This window comes from Diceros bicornis, chromosome 29 (assembly GCF_020826845.1).
Source record: "Diceros bicornis minor isolate mBicDic1 chromosome 29, mDicBic1.mat.cur, whole genome shotgun sequence".
Taxonomy (NCBI): Eukaryota; Metazoa; Chordata; class Mammalia; order Perissodactyla; family Rhinocerotidae; genus Diceros; species Diceros bicornis.
The window spans coordinates 37,027,142-37,053,802 of NC_080768.1; the positions used below are offsets into that span (position 1 = coordinate 37,027,142).

At 34.1% G+C, this 26,661-nt stretch overlaps 1 protein-coding gene across 1 annotated transcript in view; it reads right to left on the bottom strand.

Moving 5' to 3' along the window:
* The window catches only part of LOC131394061 (A disintegrin and metallopeptidase domain 3-like), a 115,046-nt gene that overhangs the window by 43,111 nt on the left and 45,274 nt on the right, over positions 1–26,661 (bottom strand). The window contains 4 exon segments of the mRNA XM_058525267.1: positions 7,159–7,345; positions 17,884–18,020; positions 25,145–25,226; positions 26,320–26,486. Coding sequence (XP_058381250.1) covers positions 7,159–7,345; positions 17,884–18,020; positions 25,145–25,226; positions 26,320–26,486 — 573 coding nt within the window.

Consider the following 26,661-nt stretch of genomic DNA (forward strand, 5'->3'; position numbering starts at 1 on the left):
AAGCCATGCTGTGGTGGCATCCTATATAAAGTAGAGGAAGATGGGCACGGATGTTAGCTCAGGGCCAATCTTCCTCAGCAAAAAAGAGGAGGATTGGGATCAGATGTTAGCTCAGGGCTGATCTTCCTCACAAAATTAAAAATTAAAAATAAATAAATAAATAAATAAAATTTAAAATATAAAATACATATGTGGCTCACATTATATTCCTATTGGATAACACTGACCCAAAGAAACACTAATGGAATTAATAATTGAACTTAGCAAGATTGCTGTAAATAAGGTTAAAATACAAATATCTATTGTATTTTTATGTATTATTAATAAACAGAAAACAAATGTTTATTATGATTTATAATACCATCAAAAATAAAAAACATAGAGATAAAAATTAAAAAGTATATCAGTGAAAGACCTTTACACTGAATACTAGAAAATAATGTTGAGATAAATTAAAAGAGATAAAAAAATGGAGGCACATACCTCCATTTTATCTAACCTCCAATTAATCTAAAGATTCAATGAAATGTCTTTTGATCTTTTTTGGCAAAAACTGAAAAGACAAATCAGAAGTTCATACTAAAATGCATAGGGCCAAGAATATTCAAGACAATTATGAACTAGAAAAACAATGCTGGGGGATATGTAATATCATATTCCATGAATTAACAAAAGTCTACAGCAATTAAGGTAGTGTGGTATTGGCAAAAGAGTGGGAAAAAAAGAAAAACTTATAAATGTTCACTTGATCTATACCAAGATTATGATTCAGAGCAGTGAGGGAAGGACAGTCTTTAAGTAAATTGTGACTGTTCAATTTGATATCTGTATAATATATATAACAATAAATTACAATTGAATTGCATATTTAAATGTAAATTGTATAAAAAATTCCTAATACCTTAGAGGAAAACATATTTGAACATTTTTGTGACATATAGAGTGACACACATAAAGTGGTATGTGTTATCTACTGCTTCGTAACAAATACTTACTGGCTTAAAACAATAGTCATTTATTATTTTATGGTTTCTTTGGGTCAGGGATTTGGGTATGGCTTAGATGAGTAATTACGGTTTTGGGTCTCCCACAAATTGCCATCTGAACACTTGACTTGGCCTGGAGGATCTGTTTTCAAGGTTGCATCCACACATATTTGGCAAGTTGGTGCTGATTATTGAAAAGGTCTCAGTTACTCTCCATATGAGCATCTCCAGGGGTCTGCTTGAATATCCTTATGACATGGTGGCTAACTTCTCTCAAAGTGAGTGGTCTAAGACAGAGCAATGCAGATGCCACAATTGTCCTTTATGGCTTAGCCATGGAAGTAACACATCATTATTTCCATAGACCCTAATAATCATAAAGGTGAGCCCTATCCAATGTAGCAGGGTACTTTATAAGAACACCAACAGAAAAACTCCACTGGGGCAATGATGGAGATTGGTTACCAAAGGCAGGACTAGGATAAGGCAAGCAAGCCAACTAGTACACAAATTGTAAGAAGGTGCTCCCTCTCAGGTAATGTAATTGCTGACTCTGTGTGTTTTGTGGAAGTGATGGTTCAAATTGGTTACCATGGGTTTGATAAACATTCCCTCCCTAGGGACTGGGCTAGACCCTGGAGAGGAGAGATGGGAAAGCTGATAGCTTATGGCTCCTGAGGGGTTAGAGAAATATATCAGCAGGGTCTGATAGCCACTAACTCCCAAAACAAACGGATCATTCAAATTCTGAAGGTGCTAACCAGTGAAAAAGAGATTGGAGAAATTCAGGGACTTCTGGTTTCAGCTCTGACATATGAAGAGCTTGGAAGTCATCACTCCTGCCTTAACAAAGAGAAAAAAGCAGAAGAAAGGCAATTGAATAAAGAAGAGCAATCTTTTCAACAAATGTTGCTGGAACAATTGGATCTGCATATGGAAAAAAAATTTAGATACAGACCTTACCTTTTTCACAAAAATCAACTCAAAATGGATCATAGACATAGGAGTTAGGGAGAAATGAAGGAGGACTGAATATGTGAAGCAAAGGGGATTTTTGGGGTGGTGAACCTATTCTGCATGTTACTGTAATGGTCAATAGGTGTCTTTAGGAATTTATCAAAATCCATAGAATTGTATAACACAAAGAGTGAACCTTAATGTAAACTATTGAATTTAGTTATTATAAAGTATCAATACTGGCTCATTAATTGTAATAAATGTACCACACTAATATAAGATGCTAATAATAGGAAAACTGTGCTAGAGTTGAGATAGTGGGTGGGGTGGGTATATAGAACTTGTTGCTTTATCTGCTCAATTTTTCTGTGAGTCTAATACTGTAATAAAAAAAGTCATTAATATTTTTATAAATAAATAAATAGATAGATTGGGATTTTTTAGCCCAGTGATATGTTCTGCAAATGTGTAGGTTGTATGTTTAAGCTTATTAAACGCTGGAACTAATCTGGCTATTAGCTTGTTTTTTTTATGCCTTTCAAATATTTTTGTTCTTTTGTTAGTCTTTGTCATTTGATAAATTTGTCCTCGGTTCTCACACACACACTGACTGGATATGTTCATTGTGATGTATGTTGGTGACTTCTGTAATGATTGGATAGACTAAAAACTGCCTATTCTCCTAAAACTTTTCAAGGTTGTAGAATGTTGCATAGAAGGAAAACGAAATTTCTGTCCGCCTAGGGGAAGTCATGGGTAATTAGAACCTTGCATTATACTACTGAGGTTTAAACAAGAAGTGGAAACCATTGCTACCAGGATGATTGACAACAATAACTAAAATAATATTTTCCACTAATGACTTTTGGTATAGTGTGCTGGGTATTGCTAACACTTTTTTATACAGTTCTGGGAAGTTGACCAAATTCATTTCAATTTCATCAGGCAAGGCTGAGAGCACAGTTTTACTGCTCTGGACTCCCACAGTGATGTGTCATCTCTAGATTATACCAATTCTTGTAAAATGCTAAATACTATTGAGTGTGTAGATATTCTGTCACAATCATTATGTTTTTATGATGACCTGGACTGATAAATTGATTGGTCTGCCCTGCACGTCATTTAAGCATAAATGACTAAAGACAGACTACCATTCAAATAATATTCTTGATACACTACTATACTGAATTACCAAAAAAGCAGCTAAGTTTCCATGGAGGTAGGTGGAGCTCAGCAACAAGAAGCATTGAAAGCAGTCCAGGATAAAGGAAGGAGTGTGAGAAAAAGGCCCTGCCATTGGGTACTGTGTCTGATTAGGACCCTATGCAACTGCAGGCATCTCCGACCCCACTATTGGGTACTGTGTCTGATTAGGACCCTATGCACCTGCAGGCATCTCCAACCTTGCCATTAGGTACTGTGTCTGATTAGGACCCTATGCACCTGCAGGTATCTCTGACCCTGCCATTGGGTACTGTGTCTGATTAGGACCCTATGCACCTGCAGGCATCTCTGACCCTGCCATTGGGTACTGTGTCTGATTAGGACCCCATGCAACTGCAGGTATCTCTGACCACACAGCTGATTTCATCCACTGGCCCTGAATTTCCTTTGATATTCACTGGCTCCTGGAATTTGGAACTGAAGAAATTTATCCTAGAGTTAAGTGGAAAAAAAGATATGATTCCAATATTTGCATTCTGTTAAAAGTTCTTTACAAAACAGTCCAACACAATTGGGGGGATTAACCCCCAGAAGTTCCACTCTAAAGACATTGGCTTCTGACACTTGTAAACTCCACAAGTAGGAGGCTGTCCACCCATAACAAACAGAAATAGCCCACCTAATGCTTCGCCTAAACTACTAGATCACTGGGGGTCCTCCCAAAAGACTTGTCTCATGACAAAAAAAAAACTTAGTTTAGTGGATAAACAGCATACGTCTGAGCCTTCTACCATATTGATGATAAATTGCTTATAATTTACAGAAGTGAATGCTGATGAAATGATAGGAAAATGTGTACAAGACATGAAAAGACCATTCAAGCATAAGGAAACCCAAGGTAAGTAAGATATCCTCAATTCAAAGTTACATTCACATATATTCCTCATAACATAGCACATTCACTTCTTGGCACACAACCTAGAGAATTGCAGGCACACATGCAGCAGGAGACGTGCAAGAAAAGTCATAACTCCATGAATCTTAATAGCCAAAGTTGAAAATAACTTAAATTTTCATCAATACAGAATATATAAATGAACTCTCATATTCATAAAATTAATACTAAAAGCAATCAAAACAATTGGACTATAGCTACACTCAAAAACTGATGAACTTTTCAAGTAGAATATTGAATGAAAGACCAAGTTACCAAGTGATATAAACCATATAATTGAAAATTATATAAAGGTAGAAAACAGTGAACCAAACTATATTGTATAAGGATGCAAAAATAGGAAGAAAAACTATGATGAAAAGCAAAGCACTGAAATTATTACATTATTCTAAGCCATGGTTGGAAGGAATGGGCATGTGATTGATAAGGCACATACAGAGAACTTCTTTGGCAGAGGTAAGGTTTGCTTTGACCTGAGTGCAAATTATCTAGGTGTTTGTTAAGTATCTATTCATTACACTCTTCACCCATATTTCATGTATATATTTCACATGTATTATATATCACAATTAAATAATGACAATGGCATAAATATTTATTGTTAAGCAAAGTGAGCAGAGAACTGTCTAAAAGTATATTTTAAGGAATAGAATATAACTTAAAAAGAAATTGTCAGAAGGAAACATTGATATGCAAAAAAAACCCACTAATAAACAATAGGAATAGTAGATAAAATAAAGCAACTATTTTCCGAATAAAGTCTTCATAGTACTTTCTAATGTAAAGATTAAAGATGATAGAAATGAAATATTTACAAAAATATTATGTAAGCTAATTGGGTTGTGAACCCTGTTATTTGGGGGGAAGGTGGCCCAGATATGGTTAAACCTTAGATAGGTTTAAGGTAATAATAATAAATAAATAGGTATGGTAAAAATTCAAGGATATTCACTAAGGGGAAATAAAAAGTATATATCCACTGAGTTAGTGAAAGAAATAATGGAAGAAAGGAAAACAAAACAGGTCAAAGGAAATCAACAAAAATTTAATTAAAAAACAAATGTGGCAAAATAAACATAAAAATAAAAAGTTTGAGACAAATAAAATTATAAAACTATGCAGTCTAAAGGAGCATAAGGAGTCATAACAACTAAATAGGATGAAGTATCCTGGAGGAGATCCTGGGACAGAAAAAGTCCATTAGGTAAAAATAAAGGAAATCTTTGGAGAAATGTCTGTTCAGGTCTTTTGCCCATTTTTTAATTGGGTTGTTAGTTTTTTTGTTGTTGAGATGCATGAGTTCTTTATATATTTTGGAAATTAAGCCCTTATCAGATGTATGGTTTGCAAATATCTTCTCCCAATTGTTAGGTTGTCTTTTCGTTTTGTTGATGATTTCCTTTGCTGTACAGAAGCTTTTTAGTTTGATGTAGTCCCATTTGTTTATTTATTTTTTCTATTGTTTCTCTTGCCCGGTCAGACATGGTGCTTGAAAAGATGTTGCTAAGACCGATGTCAAAGAGCGTACTGCCTATGTTTTCCAGGCATTTGTGACAACATGGATGGACATTGAGGGTATAATGCAAAGTGAAATAAGTCAGAGGGAGAAGGTCAAATACCGTATGATTTCCTTCATTAAGTAGTAGATAATAACAACAATAAACAAACACATAGAGACAGAGATTGGATTGGTGGTTACCAGAGGAGAAGGGGGGAGGGAGGAGGGTGAAAGTGATAATTCGGTACATGTGTGTGGTGATGGGTTGTAATTAGTATTTTGGTGGTGAACATGATGTAATCTATGCAGAAATAGAAGTATAATGATGTACACCTGAAATTTTTACAATGTTATAAACCAATGTTACTGCAATAAACAAAAAATTAAAAAAAAATAAAAAAATAATAAAGGAAATCTGAATAAACTATGGACTTGAGTTAATTAAAACAATATGCAAAAATATTAATCACAATAGTGTTTAAGGGGATAATCTTATAAATCAAAGACAAACTGAATAATAAATTAAAATCCAATGTAGATACTGAACTTATACAGAAAAACTAAATGAGACTAGAGAGATATCAGAGAAATACTAATTACAGGAAGCTAGTGTGTGCATAGATATAGATATATGGATGTATCCGGCCAAATAGACTTTAAAACAGAAATCAACATTAGAAATAAAGATATCCAGTATTTGAAGATAAAAAGTTAAATTTCTAGAAAGATATAACAATTTTACATAAGTTTGTACCATATAAAACAGCTTCAAAATATATAAAGCATGAATTGAGAGAATTAGGCAAATCCAACTGTATAGTAGGATGTATCAATATTATTTCTCAAGTACTGATATGTCAGCCAATCAAAATCAGTAAAAACACGGAAGATGTGGGTCATTCACTTAAAAATTATGATGTAATCAAGTTATACAGAATTTTGTTCCTAACAATTAAAGAGCTTTCAACTTCTCAAGCAAATAAGGAACATTCCAAAAAATCATCATGCATAAGTGCATGCAGGCAGTCACAACAAAATTCAATGATTAGCTTATCTTAGCAAGAACAACTGAAACAAAAAAAGATAAGAGCAAAAATGCTAAATATAACAATTACAAACCAAGGATTATGACTAATCGAATTTTGTGAAGCCAAGTTAAAATAAATGAAGTTCGCCCAGATGCAAGGACTGAAACTAAGAGGTGAGGAAGTAAACAACCACATAGATTTAGTAACTTAGTGAACCAATGCAGTCACTTGGAGGAATTCAGGAGATGATGTAGGTGATGATTATGCTATTAATGATACTGACGTTTATGATACAGAAAGGTGGTTATTACTTTAATGGTTACACAATGAAGAAAATCTATTTCTTTAATCCATGCTACACTTACCCCATACTTAAACTCTTCAAATGCTTCAAATTCAGGATGAGTCAGTTATCAAATGCCCGATATCTTCCTATCTTAGATATCTGATAAAATGGTGCAGCATTTGGAAAAAAAAGTCCCTTCCTTTTATATAACATCTATATTTATAAGACTACATGAGAAGCACAAAAGCAAGTCTTTAGATAAGCTATGAAGGTTTCTTACTAACCTCTGGAAGGCCACAATCACATTGCTCCGGCGGTTCCAAAATCCCGTTGCCACAAGACCTAGATCTTCCTTGGTTAACCACTTTTGAAGCTGCTTGATTCTGAAGACATTCAAATTCAGGCTGTGAAACTATACGTTTAAATTCATTCATGCTGCAACTGCTAAAAAACTTTGTGCCATGGGAACGTCTAAAATGAAATTATAATCCTCAGATAAATGTAATAAATCAGTATCGAAGTAACACTCCTCAATAAATTGCTATGAATTCTGTACTATTCACTTACAGAAGAGCCAAGAAGGAAGGATGAGTGCTTGTATTTTTGATACAAGTTGTAAATAAAAGCAATAAGTTCATTTCTATTGTAATTCGACATAAAAGACATCTAGCAAGTAGACAAAGTTAAGATGACATGAGTTAGAATATATTAAAACACAACAGTGTTTGGCACACAAAAAGCTCTATCTAAGTATGTTTTATTATTTATTATTTTCATTATTATTGTCAACATCATAATTATAATCATTATAAGAAGCATTAATTATTTATAAGAAAATAAAACAGTAAAAAATTTATGTGGAAAACCAAAGGAATAAAAGATGATTGATTGTGTTAATGAAAAATCAAGATTATTTGTACTTTGGTAACAAAATTAATCAATTAAAATATCTCAACATTGAGTATATAAAAGGTATACACCCTAGATTCTTTTTACTTTTTTAACTTTTTTTTATATTTCTATACTTTTTGTTTTTTTACTGCGATAACATTGTTTTATAACATTGTATAAATTTCAAGTGTACATCATTACGCTTCTATTTCTGCACAGATTACATCATGTTCACCACCCAAAGAATAATTCCAATCTATCACCACACACATGTGCCTAATCATCCCTTTTGTGTACTGTTTAATGGGTTTTTGTTTAATTCTGTAACAATTTCCAATTGAGAGAAAAAATACAAATATAGTCCAAATAATAAATTTTGTTTCTTGAAACAGTTAAGAGTAAAATGCCAACACAATATCCTGATAACTCTAAGTATTTTAATGTATAATTCTTACACAGAAATTAATTATCCTAAAACAGACCCTTCAATACCAGGAAGTAAAGATACATTCCTAACATCTAATCCTCAGTTTCCATTCACATTTCCCTTTATCACAATATTGGCACTTTATAGCAGAAGGATCCAGTTTAGAATCAATCATTGTATTTAGTTTTCACGTCTCCTTAGTTTACTGACCTACATTTTTTGTTGGTTTCATGACCTTGAAAAGTTTTATGACTACAGGATGATTATTTGGTAAAATGTCCCTCAATTTAGGATTATAAAATGTTTCCTCATAATTAAACTCTGGTTATGCATCTTGGCAACATTATCAAAGGAGAGTTGCTGAGTTTATTTCATTGCACCATAACAAATGGTACACAATCTCAATTTGTTATATTACTGATAAAGGTCATTTTGATCAGTTGATTAAGGTACGTCTGTCTGTCTTCACTCTAAAATTAATTTTTTTCCTTATCAATTAATAATTATTTGGCAAGATTGCTGGGAAGATGGAGACATAGGAGGACTCTGAACTCATCTCCTCCCATGGACACAACAAATTCCAACTACCCTTGGAATAATTACCCCTGAGAGAGAACCAGAAACTGGATAAAAAGAACCCCCACAACAAGGGACAGCACTGACTGAGGTGGAAGCGGCAGAAATTCCTTTCTGGAGAGGAAAAAGCCACATTCTAGCCACAGAACTTCATGGTCAGGAGCAATCTAAAGCTCCTGGAGGAGCGGGGGATCTGAGAGGGAGAGCTCTGCCACAATCAGCAGCTTTTGAACTCAGCACAACCAAGACAACTGTCATACTATTTGGCTTTGATGACTATTAACAACAATGGAGACTATCCCGAGAGAAGCTATGAACATCAGAGAAAGAAAAGCCTGCTCTTAAAGGGCTCATGCACAAATTCATCTGCTTCAGAAAGCAACACAAAATCACCAGGAAGAAAGATGCACAATCCTTCAGCAAAAAGAGACTCACATTATAGGCTATGGGCATATCTCAGGGAGGCAGGAGGTGGCTGGGACCACCTCTGCAGGGACTGAGACATTGGTGGCACCCATTATTGTGACCTAGTACAGGCATGCTGACAGACACTGGCAGAAGCCATTGGAGTTCTTCCCCTGGCCTGTTAGCACAAGAGTTTGCTCTGCCCACTAGAGCACTGATTTAATCCAGCTCAGTGAGGGTAGGCAGCCTGCCCTATGGACTGGCCCCACCCACCAGCAAGCCCTCAGGCAACTTGTAGGCCTGCATAGGTGGGGTGTGTGGGAACTCTGTAGCAGGGGAAGGGGATCTGCCTCTGCAGGGCACGGCAGGCATGAGGGGCAGGCCTGTGTTGGCAGAGTGTGTGGGACCTCTGCAGCAGGGCAAGTGGGTCCACTTCAGTGGGTTGGGGCATGCACACAGGGCAAGACTCTGTTAACAGAGTGTGTGCACCTGGGGGCAGTACAGCTTGTCAGTTGCAGCAGACTAGTGCTTCTCAAGCATCCATATAGGTGATCTGTCCCATATTCCAATACCTGAAACAACTGTGTGCTGCCACGCCTGGTGCCAGCCCCACCCAGCTGCACTACTGAGAGAGCTGACTATATCCTTGCAGGCTGGAGGCCTACAGCAATTGTTAGCCCCTGAGCCTAGCAACCAGCCATGCTGGGGGCCTACTCACTTAACAGAAAAACTGCAGCAGGACTGTGCTATTAGACCTTGCAGCCAACTGTGTTGGGGCTCCTCCTTTCCAATAAAGTGATTGAAGGGACCATAGCAGCCGCACGCAGCCTTAGAACAAGCCAGCCTAGACTTCCTGTGCACCTGCAGTAAGAGCAAGCCCACCACAACATAAGGACACACGTAGCTCACACAGGGGACATTCCTGGAACATTTATAACTGGTGACAAGAGGGAAGCACATTGCTGGGCCTCATAAGGCATCTCTTACATAGGGCCACATCTCCAAGATCAGAAGACGTAGCTGACCTACCTAAAACACAGATATAAACACAGAGACATAGGAAATATGAGGAGACAAAGGAATATGTTCTAAGTGAGGGAACAGCACAAATCCTGAGAAAAAGAACTAAACAAAACAGAGGTAAACAATATACCTAATAAAGAGTACAAACTAATAGTCATAAGGATGCTCACTGATCTGAGGAGAAGAATAGATGAATACAGTAAGAATTTCAACAAAGAACTGGAAAATATAAAAAAAAAACCAATCAGAACTGAAGAATACAATAATGGAAATGAAAAATTCACGAGAGGGACTCAATAGCAGAGTGGATGATACAGAATGGATTAGCAAGCTGGATAAAAGACTAGAGGAAATCACCAAGGCTGAACAGAAAAAAGAGAAAAAGAATTAAAAAGAACAAAGATTGTCCCAGTGGCATAGTGGTTAAGTTTGGCATGCTTTGCTTCAGTGGCCCAGGTTCAGGGGTTCAGATCCCAGGCATGGACCTACATCACTCATCAAGCCATGCTGTGGCAGTGACCCACATACAAAAAAATAGAAGAAGATTGGCACAGATGTTAGCTCAGAGCCAATCTTCCTGAAGCAAAAATGAGGAAGACTGCCAACAGATGTTAGTTCAGGGCCAATCTTCTGCAAGAAAAAAGAAAAAAGAATGAGGACAGTCTAAGGGACTTCTGAGACAACATGAAGCATACTAACATCTGTATAATAGGTGTCCCAGAAGGAGAAGAGAGAGACAAAGGGGCAGAGAATCTATTCAAAGAAATAATAGCTGAAAACTTTCTTAACCTAAAGAAAGAAACAGACATCCAGGTACAGGAAGCACAGAGAGCACCAAACAAGGTGAACCTAAAGAGGCCCATACCAAGACACATTATAATTAAACTGTCAAGAACTAAATATAAAGAGAGAATCCTAAAAGCTGCAAGAGAAAGGCTACAAGTTACATACAATGGAAACCCCATAAAGCTATCAGCTGACTTCTCAGCAGAAAGCTTACAGTGTAGAAGGGAGTGGCACATTATATTTAAAGTGCTGAAAGGAAAAAAGCTAAGCCAAGAATACTCTACCTGGCAAGGTTATCATTGAGAACAGGAGGAGAACTAAAGAGTTCTCCAGACAAGCAAAAACTAAAGGAGTTTATCATCAATAAACCAGTCTTACAAGAAATGCTGAAGGGACTTACTTAAGTGAAAAAGTAAAGACCACAAATAGGAATAATAAAATTATCAAAAAATAAATAAAGTAAAATCACTGGGAAAGGCAAACATACAGTCAAGGTAGTAGATCAACCACCTATGAAGCTAATATGAAGGTCACCAGACAAAAGTAATAAAAGTATCTATTTCCATGATAAGAGTTTAACAGATACACACACAAAAGAAGAGTTAAATATGATATCAAAAGCATGAAAAGTGGGAGGAGGGGAGTAAAAGAGTAGAGCTTTTCGCAAGAGGTCAAATTTAAGAGATCATCAACAATATAAATTGCTATTTACATAGGATATTCTATATGAACCTCATGGTAAACACATACTAGAAACCTATAATAAATACATGAAAAATTAAGAGAAAGGAACCCAAACATAATACTAAAGAAAGCCATCAAACCACAAGGGAAGAGCAAGAGAAGAAGAAAGGAACACAGAAGAATTACAAAAAGACCCATTAAAAAAACTAAGAAATTGGCAATAAGTACATACTTATCAATAGCTACTATAAATGTCAATGCACTAAATGTTCCAATCAAAAGACATAGGGTGGCTGATTGGATAAAAAAAAGAAGACCCATATATATGCTGCATACAAGAGACACATTTCAGACGTAAAGACACTCACAAACTGAAAATGAAGAGATGGAAAAAAATACTCCATGCAAATGGCAATGGAAAGAAAGCTGGGGTAGCAATACTTATAGCAGACAAAATAGACTTTAAAATAAAATTTAACAAGAGACAAAGAAGGGCACTACATAATGATAAAGGGAACAATCCAACAAGAAGACTTAACACTTGTAAACATCTATGCATCCAACATAGGAGCACCCAAATATATAAAGCAATTATTAACAGACATAGAAGGAGAAATGGACAGTAACACAATAATAGTAGAGGACTTTAGCTCTCCACTTATATCAATGGGTAGATCATCCAAACAGAAAATCAACAAGGAAACATTAGCCTTAAATGACACATTAGACCAGATGGACTTAGTAGATATATACAGAACATTCCATCCAAAAATGGAAGAATATACACTCTTTTCAAATGCACATGGAACATTCTCCAGGACAGATCATATATTAGGCCACAATAGAAGTCTCAATAAATTTAAGAAGATTGAAATAATAGCAAGCATCTTTTCTGGCCAAATATGTGGAGATTAAACAAAATACTGCTGAACAACGATTGGGTCAATGAAGAAATCAAAGGAGAAATAAAAAAATACCTGGAGACAAATGAAAATGAAAATATGACATGCCCAAATTTATGGGATACAACAAAAGCAGTATGAAGAGTGAAGTTTATAGCAATACAAGCCTACCTCAACAAACAAGAAGAATCTCAAATAAACAATCTAACAGTAAACCCCAAAGGATCTAGAAAAAGAGCAAAGCCCAAAGTCAGTTGAAGGAAGGAAAAAATAAAAATCAGTGCAGAAATAAATGAAATAGAGACTAAAAAGGAAAAAAAAAGAAAAAAATCAATGAAACTAAGAGTTGGTTGTTTGAAAAGATAAAAAAATCGACAAACCTTTAGCTAGACACACAAGGATAAAAAGAGAGAAGACTCAACTAAATAAAATAAGAAATGAAAGAGGAGGAATTACAACGGACACCTCAGAAATACAAACGATTATAAGAGAATATTAGGAAAAGCTATATGCCAACAAATTGGATAATCTAGAAGAAATGGATAAATTCTTAGAATCATACAACCTTCCAAAACTGAATCAAGAAGAAATAGAGAATGCAAATAGACCAATCACCACTAAGGAGATCGAATAGTAATCAAAAACCCCCCCAAAAATTACAGTCCAGGAGCAGACGGCTTTCCTGGTGAATTCCACCAAACATTCAAAGAAGAATTAATACGTATCCTTCTCAAACTCTTCCAAAAAATTGAAGAGTAGGGGAAGCTTCCTGACTCCTTTTATGAAGCCAACGTTACCTGAAACCAAAACCAGACAATGACAACACACACACACACAAATTAAAGGCCAATATCATTGATGAACATCAATGCTAAAATCCTCAACAAAACACTAGCAAATCAAATACAATACGTTAAAAAGAGCATACACCATGATCAACTGGGATTTATTTCAGGAATGCAGAGATGGTTCAACATCTCCAAATCAATCAACGTGATACACCACAATAACAAAATAAAGAATAAAAATCACATGATCACCTCAACAGATGCAGAGAAAGCATTTGACACAATATAGCATACATTGATGATAAAAAACCGAATAAAATGGACATAGAAGGAAAATACCTCAAAATAATAAAGGCCTTAAATGCCAAACCCACAGCTAATATCATCCTCATTGGTGAAAAACTGAAAGCTATTCCTCTAAGAACAGGAACCAGACAAGGATGCCTAGTTTCACCACTCTTATTTACAATAATGTTGGAAGTCCTATCCAGAGAAATTGGGCAAGAAAAAGAAATAAAAGGGATCCAACAAAATGGAAGTAGTAAAACTGTCACTATTTGCAGATGACATGATTTTATATATTGACAACCCTGAAGAATCCACCAAACAACGTTTAGAAATAACAAATGAATAAAGTTGCAGGATACAAAATTAACATATGAAAATAAGTTGCATTTCTATACACTAGCAATGAAGTAGCAGAAAGAGAAATTAAGAATACAATCCCATTTCCAATTGCACCAAAAAAAAAAAATACCTAGGAATAAATTTAACCAAAGAGGTGAAAGACCAGTACACTGAAAACTATAAAACATTGTTGAAAGAAATTGAAGAAGACACAAAGAAAAAGAAAGATATTCCATGCTCTTAGATTGGAAGAATTAACATAGTTAACATGTCCATACTTCCTAAACCAATCTACAGATTCAATGCAACCCCTATCAAAGTTCCAAAGACATTTTTCACAGAAGCAGTACAAAGAATCCTAAAATGTATATGGAACAACAAAAGACCCTAAATACCCACATGCAAAAGAATGGAAGTAGACCATTATCTTACACCATACACAAAAATTAACTCAAAATGGATTAATGATTTGAATGTAAGACCTGAAACCATAAAGCTTACAGAAGAAAACATAGGCGGTATTCTCTTACATCTGTCTTAGCAGTATCTTTTCGAATACCATGTCTCACAGGTAAGAGAAATGAAAGAAAAAAGACAAGTTAGACTGCATCAATCTAAAAAGCTTCTAAAGAGAAAAGGAAACCATCAACAAAATGAAAAGACAACCTAAAAATTGGGAGAAGGTATTTGCAAACTACATATATGATAAGGGGTTAATATCTAAATATATAAAGAACACATACATCTCAACAACAGAAAAACAAACCACCCAGTTAAAAAATGGGCAAAAGATCTGAACAGACATTTTTCCAAAGAAGATATGCAGATGGCCAACAGGCACATGAAAAGATGTTCAACGTCACTAACTATTAGGGAAATGTAAATCAAAAGTACAATGAGATCTCACCTATGCACGTCAGAATGGCTACAGTTAACAAGACAAGAAATAACAGGTGTTGGAGAGGACGTCGAGAGAAGGGAACTCTCATACACTGCTGAAGGGAATGCAAACTGGTGCAGCCACTATGGAAAACAGTATGGAGATTCCCCCCAAAAATTAAGAATAGAACTACTACATGAACCTGTTATACCACTGCTAGGTATTTATCTAAAGAACACGAAAACAGGAATGCATAAAGATACATGCACCCCTATGTTCATTGCAGCGTTATTCACAATAGCCAAGACTGGAAGCAACCTAAGTGCCCATCAAGCGACGAATGGATAAAGACAATGTGGTATATATACACAATGGAATACTACTTGGCTATAAAAAAAAAAATGAAATCTTTCCATTAGCAAGAACATGGGTGGAACTTGAGGGTATTATGCTAAGCAAAATAAGTCAGAGGGAGAAAGTCAAATACCGTGTGATCTCACTCATAAATAGAAGATAAAAACAACAACAAAGACATAGATACAGAGAACAGATTAGTGGTTACCAGAAGGGAAGGGGGGAGGGAAGAGGACAAAAGGGGTGACTGGGCACATGTTTATAGTGATGGATGGTAATTAGTCTTTGAGTGGTGAACAAGATGCAGTCTACACAGAAATCAAAATATAATGATGTATGCCTGAAATTTATATAATGTTGTAAACCAATGTTACCTCAATAAAAAAAAATTATTTGGAGAGAAGCACTTTGGTTTTATGTAAATATCCGATTCTTAATTACATTTTCAGTTTATTCCTTCATTTATTTATATGAATATGGAATCATGTTTTCCTGCTATACTAAATGGATTATATTATGTTACTATCGCTACTATTTACAACATTCAAATTGTCCCAGATTTGGCTATTGGGAGTCCCTTCAAAGTGTTTTTGTGTTCCTTTGACAAATCTCCATGATTCTTTGAACACTTCCTTATTTTCTGACACAAGATGTTCCAGGCTCACTTGTATTTTCTCTGCCTTAGTCCTGGAATCAATAATTTCTCCAAGGAGCTCCAGTTCCTTTCAGTGGAGAATAGTACTTTAAGATATGATCTGGGTGATACATGTGCTTACTGTTATTAAATATTTTAAGGTCAGTACCAAAGGCATACCAGCATCTTAAGAAATGTTCACAGTCCCTTTGCTCTCACCTACAATTTGCAATATCTCCGCCAAATTTGGCTCCTGTCATGGAATGAGCTCACTGATATTTCAGTCACAGGGGGGACTCCTTTTGGGGGTGTGGATTAGTCAATGATTTCTGAGTTCCCAGGTCTGTAAGGTTTTAGTGGTTCCATTGTGTTCCTTTTAATTCCTCCTACACAGCTACTTCCTTCAGCAGGTCTTATTTTCTTGGTGGGTTGGCCCCACCTGCTGGTATCTTTGGTGCGTTCCAATTTGGGAAACGTGGAACAGGCTTTTGCTTTTTGTTTGTATTCCTAGTTTTACTCTCTATTTTGTGAGAGAATTGGGGGAGGCTAAAATACCATGCTGATGGTATTTTTCTTCTTATTCATAAAACACATTCCTCCCAAGGTAAGACTCCCTCCTATCTTGGTTCTTGTCCTAAAATTTTCTTCCTTGCTGTTCCTTCTCACACCATGTCACTGCTTTTTCCTCAATAACTCAGCCTGTAAATATGAGAAGTATGCAGAGCTGCATCTTAAGGTACCTCTTTTTACCCTTTTCAAATTCTTTCTAAATGATTTGTTCATGGTTTTAATTCCCATCAACCACACATTTTAGATCCCTTGTCCTCTGAGATCCGGAATCATACAACTGTGCACTTAACTCTAATGGAGGACTTAGGACCCCCAATTTAATACATATAAATTCTCCTCAAGGTTTCCCCCCATTTTTCACCTTTCCTAAAATATTTGCATTTTTAATATCTGAAAATAAGTTGTGGCATCCAAAAACCTACAAATAATTCCTGACATCTCCCTTTCTCTCCATCTTAAGAAACTATTGTAGATTATTACGAGAATCATTATTTTTCAAATATTACTATATTGTTGTGCCTTCTGATACATTTACATTAATTTTATAAGAATAATTTTTACTCTCCATACTGCATGAATCAATTAAAAATGTGTTTTGTTACATTTATTATAATATCCCAAGTCCTGCATCATGACTGCATGATCAGACCCTTTCCTACATTTCCTATGCTCCCTCCTGGACTTCTTCCCCTGACTTGTCCTTTAGCCTCATTGTATTTTATTTCATTTTCCCTATGCCTAAAATATTCTTCCTTATAGTCCCAGTTATTTCTTTCTTTCTTTTCATTTTTATCCTTCCCCCATCTGCTTATTCCATTTTGTTGAGTTTTTCAAGTTTCTTTCTATCCAAGTATCACTTCACTTGCTGACCCTGAAAAGTTTTCAACAAGCTCTTTACATGACCAGATTCATTCCTTCACTTTCAGGTTCCAACATAATTATTTCCTCAGAGAAAGTCTCCTAGACCACTTTATCACAAAACATCTTTTCCCCATGTATTCCATACTTATTTCCTTCTTGGTACCTACCATAAGCTATTTATATTTCATTTATTTATATGTCCATTTTTAATTTTCTGTTTGTGATGGACTAATATAAGATATTTAGGACATATCTATCTTGTTAACCATTTATAAGACAAACTAACATAATCCCTGGGATGCAGTAGATGCTTATTACATATTTCTAGAAGGAATGAATGAATTTCACCTCAAGACTCTAGTAAACCCCAGAAAGTCATCATCAACACCCATTTTCTCTCTATACCATAACATTGAATATAGAACTATTATACACATTTTCTACATATCAAGTACTCATTTTCTTATTAAGCTTTAAACAGGGACTTATGTATTTAATAAAAATATTCTTACTCAAATTATATTGCAAGAGATTATATATCAAAGTCTACTACAAATATTTCCCAAGAGAAGCTATAGATTTTATAAAAATAACACTTTACATTGCCTCAGGATTCATTATGCATGTAGTTCCTGGACAGTAACAATTGTAGATGTCATCATATGTTAATCCAAGATTAATTCCAAGCAACTGTGCCATAACAACTGCAAATGCATCTAACGTTATCATCTTTGGATACTAAATACAAAAAAAAAAAACAGAATTGTTGTCTAAGTTATTTCTGCACGCCTTTGATATTTTCAATAATTTGTGGGCATATTACTTAAATGCAAATACATATTTAAAGAACTATTATACCAAATCTCATTATTTTCTTAGGAACATGGAAAAAAATTAGGTAAATTTTGTTATTCTTTTTGAGTAATAGGGTTTTTAATACAAATGGCATTGACATATAACAAAGGAAGATCATAGCTATAATGTTTTTATTACATGTTACTGATTTAAATTCCAATAAACTTTAAAAACTTTTTGAGAAGAATAAACATTGTTTCAATTTCAATAAGCATTGTTCACTTTTCAAGTGAACACTTGGAAAAAATACACAGATTCTTGAGGGTTGAATTGGTATCAGTTTGACTTTCGAAATAGTTTTAAGAGAGAGAGTCAAATTATTTTTTTCTAAAGGGAGAATACTATAACACCTTGCAAGTGGCATCTTTTTTGTCTTAGAAAGAAAAAAACTTGAGAAGCAGTGATGTCAGCAAGACAAAAAGCCTGGGCAACCAATGATCTTTTTATTATCTCCCATAGTTTTGCCTTTTCTAGAATGTCACAGAGTTGGAATCATACAGTATGTAGCCTTTTCAGAGTGGCTTCTTGCACTAACGATTATGCATTTAAGCTTCCTCCATGTCTTTTCACTGCTTGATGGCTCATTTTTTTAATTACTAAATAATATTCCTTTACATGTATTTACCCAAATTTGTTTATTAATTCACTTATTAAAGGCCATCTTGGTTTCTTCTGATTTTTGCCAATTATGAATACAGCTGCTATAAACATTCACGTGCAGGTTTTTGTGGTTATATAAGTTTTCAACTCATTTGGGTAATTGTCAAAAAGAACATTTACTGGATCATATGGTAAGAGTATATCAAGTTTTGTAAGAAATTGCCAAACTGTTTGCCACAGTGACTGTACCATTTTCCATTCCCATCAACAATGAATGAGAGTTTCTGTTACTCCACATCCTCATGGTATTTGGTATTGTCAATGTTTTGCACTTCCAGTATGATGCTAAATAGGACTAGTGAGCTACATTCTTGCCTTGTTCCTCATCTTAGTGGGAAAGCATTTAGCTTCTCGCCACTAAGTAGTGATGTTAGCTGTAGGTTTTTTGTCGATGTTCTTTCTGAAGTTGAGGAAGTTCCCTTCTATTCATAGTTTGCTACAATTTTTTAAATCATAAATGGTGTTAGATTTTGTCAAATTCTTTTTATGCATCTCTTGATATGATCATATGATTTTTCTTGTTTAACCTATTGATGATATTGATTAAATAAATTGATATTTGAATGCTGAACCAGCCTTACATATGTGAAATAAATTCCAGGTATAAATATCAACAAGGATATATAAAATATTAAAAAAAGAAATTCTGGAGCTGAAAAATACAATAAATGAACTAAAAAATTCACTGGAAGGATTCAAAAGCAGACTTTATCAGGAAGAAGAAAGAATCAGACCTGAAGACATGTCATCTGAAGTCACTGAGTCAGAGGAGAAAAAGAATAAAGAAAATGAAAGAATCTATGGACACTACAAGCATACCACTATGAGTCTCAGAAAGAGAAGAGAGATACAAAGAGGCAGAGAGCTGATTTGAAGAAATAATAGCCAAAAACTTCAGAAATCTGAGGCAGAAAATGAACATTTAGATTCAAGAAGCTCAACAAAGTCCAACTAGGATAAACCCAAAGAGACCTAAACGGAGACACATTGTAATCAAACTATCATAAATCAAAGACAAAGAGAAAATCTTGAAAGTAGCCAGAGAAAAGTGACTTGTCACCTATAAGGGAGCTCCCATAAGATTACCAGTGGATTTGTCAGCAGAAACTTTGCAGGCCAGAAGGGTGGTGGGTGATATATTCAAGGTACTGAAAGAAACTTCCAACCAAGAGTATTATATCCAGCAAAACTTTCCTTTTCCAAAGCAATATTTTTCCAAAGAAACTAAAATTGATGGAGTTCATTACCACTAGACCTGATCTACAAGAGATGCTAAAGGAAGGCCTTCAAGTTAAAAATAAAGAATACTAGATAGAATATAAAGCCAAAAGAAAATTACAAAGTTCTTTAATAAAGGTAAATACATGTTCAAATATAGTAACCTGTATTATTGTAATTTTGGTGCATAAATTCACTTTTAATTCTTCCATAGAATTTAAAGGACAAAAACCAAAAAAAATTAAAGTCTATGTAATAACATAAAGTGAGAGGTAGAGCTGTAAACGAGTAGAGTTTTTGAATACAATTGAAGTCAAGTTCCTATCAGTTTAAAACTGACTGTTATAACATTGAAATGTTTTAAGCAATTGCAATGGTAACCACAAAGAAAATATCTACACAATATACACAAAAGGAAAAGAGAAGGGAACAAAACATGTCACGATAAAAAAAATCAATGAAAGACAAAGGAAAGCCTTAAGAGAGGAGGAAAATGACAAAAATGCTATAGGATATAGAGGAAAAATTAGCAAAATGTCAATAGTAAGTTCTTCCTATCAGTAATTACTTTAAATGTAAATGGATTAAATTCTCCTATCGAAAGACATGAAATGGCTAATTAGATTAAAAAGCAGAGTCCTACTACATGCTGTCTACAAGACAATTACTGTATATCTGAAGACTCACAAAGACTGAAAGGTTAAGGATGGAAAAAGTTATTCCATGAAAATAGTAACCAAAAGAGAGTAGGGGTGGTTATACTAATATCAAACAGAATTACTTTTAGTCAAAAACTGTTAGAAGAGACAAGGAAACTATATAATGATAAAAGGGTCAATTAGCCAAGTAAATGTAACAATTATATTTAACTACCAAAAAACAGAGTTCCTAAATATATGAGGCAGAATTTGACAGAATTGAAGGGATAAATAGACAGCAACACAATAGAAGACTTCAATACCTCACTTTTAATAATGGACAAAACAACCAGACAAAAGATAAATAAGTAGAAGAAGGACTTAACAACAGTATATATCATTGGACCTAACAGACGTATGTGGGGCATTCCACACAACAACAGCAGGATACACATTTTTCTCAAGTGCACATAGAACATTCTCCAGGTCTCCAGATAGACCACCTGTTAGGCTACAAAACAAGCCTAACAACCTTAAAAATACTGAAATTATACAAAGTATATTTTCTAATCCCAATGGAATGAAACAAGAAATTAATGAGAGAAAGAAAACTTGAAAATCCACAAAACTGTGGGACTTCAACGACACACTTTTGAACATCAATAAGTCCAAAGAATAAGTCATAAGGGAAATTAGATAATACCTTGAGACAAATGAAAATGAAAACACAACAAACTTATAGGCTCTAGCAAAAGCTGCACTAAGAGGGAAGTTTATAGCTATAAATACGTATATTTAAAAAGAAAGATGAAAGATCTCAAATCAACAATGTAACTTTATACCTCAAGGAATCAGAAAAAGAAGAACGAACTGAACCCAAGCAAACAGAACGAAAGAAATGATAAATTTTAAAGCAGAAATAAATAAAATATATAAAATAGATTAAAAAATAAATGAAATAAAGAGTTGGTTCTTTGAAAAGGTCAATAAAATTGGTAAAATTAGCTAGATTAGCAAAGAAAAGAAGAGATAAGACTCAAATAACAAAAATAACAAATAAAAGAGGGGACATTACAATTGATGCCACAAAATTTTTTTTAAAGATTATAAGAGAATATTATGAAAGTTGTATGTCAACATACTGGATAAGCTAGAAGAAAAGGACAAACTCCTAGAAACACATAACCTATCAAGACTGAATCATAGAAAAATAGAAAATCTGAACAGACTAATAACTAGTAAGAAGATTAAAGCAGTAATCAAAAACCTTCCAACAAAGAATAGCCCAGGACCTGATGGTTTTACTAGTAAATTCTGCCAAAGATGTAATGAAGAATTAATACCAATCCTCTGCAAACTCTTCCAAAGGATTGAAGAAGAAGGAACACTCCCAAACTCATTTTGTGAGATCAATATTACCTTGATACAAAAACCCGACAAACACTCAACAAGAAATGAAAATTTCACTTTGCATGGTACCCTCAATGTCCATCCATGTTGTCACAAATGGCTGGATTTAATCGTTCCTTATGGCTGAGTAGTATTCCATTGTGTATATATACCACATCTTCTTTACCCATTCATCCCTTGATGGGCACTTAGGTTGCTTCCAAGTCTTGGCTATTGTGAATAACACTGAAATGAACACAGGGGTGCTGGGGGGAGAGAGGAGGGTGAAAGGGATAATTCAGCACAAGTGTGTGGTGATGGGTTGTGGTTAGTATTTGGGTGGTGAACATGATGTAATCTATGCAGAAATAGAAGTATAATGATGTACACCTGAAATTTATACAATGTTATAAACCAGTGTTACTGCAATAAACAAAAAATTTAAAAAAAAGAAAAGAAAAGAAAATTTCAGACCAATATCCCTGATGAATGTTGATGCAAAAATCCTCAACAAATTAACAAAATAAATTCAACAGCAAATTAAAAGGATTATACACCATGACCAAGTGGGATTTATCCGTGGAATGCAAGGATAGTTTAACATATGAAAATGTATCAATGTAATACAGCATTTTTACAGAATAAAGGACAAAAACCACCTGATCATCTCAATTAATGCACAAAATCCATTTCATAAGATTCAACACGTTTTTGTGATTACAACGCTCAATGAAATAGGAATATAAGAAAACTACTTCAACATAATAAAGGACATGTATGAAAAGCCCACAGCTAACATCATACTCAATGGTGAAATCCTGAAAGTTTTTCCTCTAAGACCAAGAACAAAAAAGGATGCTCACTCTCACCACTTCTTTTTATCATAATATTGGGAGGCCTAGACAGAGCAATTAAGCAATAAAATAAATAAAAGACTTCAAACTTGGAAAGGAAGAAGTAAAATTTTCTCTACTCATGGATGACATGATTCTATATGTAGAAAACGCAAAAGATTCCACATAAAGAAACTGTTAGAACAAGTAAACAAATTGCAGGATACAAAATCAATATAATCAACTGTGTTTCTATACACTAACAATGAACAATCTGAAAAGAAATTCAGAAAATAATTCCAGTTACAATAGCATGAAAAAGAGCAAAATACTTAGGAATAAACCAAATGAAAGACGTGAAATAGTTGTACATTGAACACTGCAAAATATTGTTGAAAGAAACTACAAAAGAAGCAAATAAATGGAAAGACATTCTAGTCCATAGATTAGAAGACTTAATATTAAGATCACCTTACTACCCAAAGTGATCTGCAGATTCAATGCAATTACTACCACAATCCCAACAGCATTTTTTGGCAGGAAAAGAAAAAAAAAACTCAAAATGCATATGGAATTTCAAGGGATCCTGAATAACCACAACAATTTTTAAAAAGAACAAAGTTGGAGGACTCACATTTTCTGATTTCAAAACATATTATAAAGCTAAAGTAATCACAATATTGTGATACTGGCAAAAAGACAGACCTATAGATCATTGGAATAGAATAGAGAGCATAGAAATTAAATCATCATATATATGGTCAAATGATCTACGACAAGGGTACCAAGACCACACAATGGGGAAAGAACAGTCTCTTCAACAAGAATATTCAATAGAAAAAAAGAGATCTCTTCAATAAATGGTGATGGGAAAACTGGATATCCACTTGCAAAAGAACAAAGTTGAACCCTTAAACTACACCATATACAAAAATTAACTCAAGATGGATTAAAGATCTAAATGTAAGACCCAAAACTATAAAACTGTTACAAGAAAACATAGAGGAAAATCTTCATGACACTGGGTTTGACAATGATTTCTTGGATATGATGCCAATGACACAGGTAACAAAAGCAAAAATAGACAAATGAGACTACACCAAACTTAAACCTTTTGTGCTTCAAAGGATACAATCAACCAAGTGTAAAGGGAATCTACAGAATGGGAGAAAATACTTGAAAATCATATATTTGATAAAGAGTTAACATTCAAAATATTCTGCAACGTAACACAAAAAATCAAGTCACAATTAAAAAATGGGCTAAGGACTTGAACAGATATTTCTCAAGAAATGATATACAAAAAGCATACAAAAGATGCTCAACCTCACTAATAATCATAGAAATGCAAATCAAAACCACAATGAGATATCACCTCACCCCAATTAGGATGGCTGCTATTTAAAAAAAAAAAAAAAAAAAAAAAAAAACAGAAAATAACAAGTGTTGGTGAGGATGTGATGAATATAATGTGAACTATTGGTGGGATTATAAAATGGTGCAACCACTCTGGAAATAAGTTTGATGGGCCCTCAAAATATTAAAAATAGAACTACTGTATAATCTAGCGAACCCAATTCAAGTATATATGCAAAATAATTGAAGTCAGTATCTTGAGGAGAAATCTGCACTCTCATGTTCATTGCAGCATTATTCACAATAACCAAGGTACGAAAGCAACCTAAGTGTCCGTTGACAGATGAATGAATAAAGAAAATGTCATATATATATATATGGAATATTATTCAGCCATAAAAATAATAAAATCTTGCCACTTGCAAAAACATGAATGAACCTGGATAGTATTACGCTAAGTGAAATAAGCTAGACACAGAAAGACAAATATTATATGATCTCCCTTATATGTAGAATCCAAAAATGTCATACTCACAGAAGCAGAGTAGAATGGTGGTTGCCAGGGTCTAGAGGGTGTGGGAAACGGGGTCATGTTGGTTAAAGGGTAGAAAGTTTCAGTTATGCAAGAGTGAAAAGTTCTGGAGATCTGTTTCACAATGTAAATATACTTAATACGACTGACCTATACACTTAAAAATGGTTAAGATGGTAAATTTTATGTTATGTGTATTTTACACAATAAAAAATCTTTATAAATTATAACATTTGAGTTTCAAAATCCAAAAAAAAATCATTTTATAAAAATTTGTCAAACAGCATAGTAGGTACACTATACATATTTTCATTTCTTGAACTGGATATTAACTTTCAAAATGTGATATAACTACTGAAGAGATGGGAATAAAATGCATACCAGAGCAATTCCTGCAGCAAACTTTGGATCACACGCCATTCCATGATATGTTGCTCCTACATAATTAGGATGGTCCTGATATCTAAATAATAAAATTTTTCTTGTGGATAAATGCATTTTAAATTATTAATAACAATGACTTTTTAAGAATTGGATTCCTCAATAAAGCTATGTTTTCTTTAAAACATGAGTGTTACATATCATGTCTAATGCTTTCAATCATTCTGTATTTGGGTAATCTCCCATAGTTCCTACAAAGTTAAGTTCTAAAGGCTACTTTAACATTAAATGATACACAGCCCAAAACCCAGCAGTGCCTAATCCTTCCAAAAAATTAATCTCCACTGTTGTTGCCACTGGGTGGATACAATCCTAATATGTAAAAGCCAGGATAGTTTACTGCCATGATTTGCAGATAGTGAATGCATAAAGTGTGTAAAAAGTGTGGGACGGGAGGACAGAGAGAGAAAGAGACAGAATATGCAGTGGAATCACTAAGAAAAAGAGAGAAAGAATGTAGAAAGTGACCTCACTCATTTTAGTCCTTAGTTAATGTTGCTCTTGAATCTCCAAACCTGACCTTAAATTCCACAGGAGACACCAATAGATTTATAAATGTATTCCATATTATTTAAGATCTTCAGAACTGTTTTTTGAGCTTTTTCATTGAAAATTATCAAAACAAAAATCTATATAAAGACTCTTGAAAGATACAGTACAAGTAGTTAAATAGCTACACCTTAGGTCAGTATAGAAATACCAGAAGGTAACCATATTACTATTTAAATGTTTTGTATTGTAACCAGCTTTATTTGCCATTATTGCATTCTGTTAACTAATTTACATTCTATTTAATGTTAAAATGATGGCTTCAGTTATTTACTTCTGAGAAAATCTTTAAAACCATAGAGACCCTAGTTTATGCCAAGGTTTTCATATTTTCCAGTTCATTAAATTTCCATAGATAAACAGTCCACTCTGAGAATAATGGCCTACCATAATTTAGTGTCTTACATTGTTATCGAATTTTTATAATTTACATTTTGCCAACACAGTATTCTTACAATATTTTTTGAGATAACTTGTTACTATATGTAATAAATTGTATACAATTTTTATAGCTAACATATCAAATAATTTGATAAACTCTATATCAATGCAAATAAGGTACTTACATTAATAAGTATGCCATATCATGAGACCTTTGTGATAAAAATTTTTCTTTCCATGACACAAATCTTTGTAGTACTTCATCAGCATCCCCATTAGAGGAAATCTTATTTTGATCTGACCAGATCTCTAAAGAAGTTAACATAACAGTCACTTTAAGCTGGGAAATCATCTGAAAACAGAAGATACACGATACACAGTTTTAGATAACATAACATTGCATCTCTATATATAATGCTAATATATTCAATTTACTATTTTTTTGGAGATGAAATCCACTGGTGAATGAATGTAGTTGGTAGGACTATACTTTTCATAAAAATGCAAATGCTATTTATACAAACAAT